This window comes from Otolemur garnettii, unplaced genomic scaffold (genome assembly GCF_000181295.1).
Source record: "Otolemur garnettii isolate 467f Iridium unplaced genomic scaffold, OtoGar3 scaffold00054, whole genome shotgun sequence".
NCBI lineage: Eukaryota > Metazoa > Chordata > Mammalia > Primates > Galagidae > Otolemur > Otolemur garnettii.
In genome coordinates, this window is record NW_003852449.1 from 8,859,073 (window position 1) to 8,859,541 (window position 469).

At 50.1% G+C, this 469-nt stretch overlaps 1 protein-coding gene across 1 annotated transcript in view; it reads left to right on the plus strand.

Annotated features, from left to right (window-relative positions):
* The window catches only part of FSCB (fibrous sheath CABYR binding protein), a 3,296-nt gene that overhangs the window by 2,522 nt on the left and 305 nt on the right, over window positions 1-469 (plus strand). Inside the window, exon 2 of the mRNA XM_023514492.1 lies at window positions 31-469. This exon is cut by the window's right edge and continues 305 nt beyond it. Coding sequence (XP_023370260.1) covers window positions 31-469 — 439 coding nt within the window. The remainder of the gene's footprint in view (window positions 1-30) is intronic.

The following is a 469-nucleotide window of genomic DNA, read 5'->3' on the forward strand; positions in this document are numbered from 1 at the left end:
CCTTCAAAAGTGGCCTCTGCTGAGGTTCAGCCTCCATCAGCTGAGGAGACGCCTTCAAAAGTAGCCTCTGCTGAGGTTCAGCCTCCACCAGCTGAAGAGGTTCCTACAGAAGAAGCCCCTCCTGAGGCTCAGTTTCCACCAGCCGAGGAGACTAAAAGCGTGGTCTCTGTTGAAATTCAGTTTCCACCAGTTGAGAAAAACGTGGTCTCTGTTGAAATTCAGTTTCCATCAGTTGAGGAACAGGATTTTCCTGAAGTTCAGTTTCCACCAGATGATGAGGTTCCTGGAGAAGCAGCCACTATAGACGTTCACTTTGTACTAGCTGAGGAGGTTTCTGCAGAAGAGGCCACTTCTGAAGTTCAGTTTCCACCAGGTGAGGAAGCTCCTACAGAAGAGGCCCCTCCAGAAGTTCAGTTTCCACCAGATGAGGAAGCTCCTACAGAAGAGGCCCCTCCAGAAGTTCAGTTTC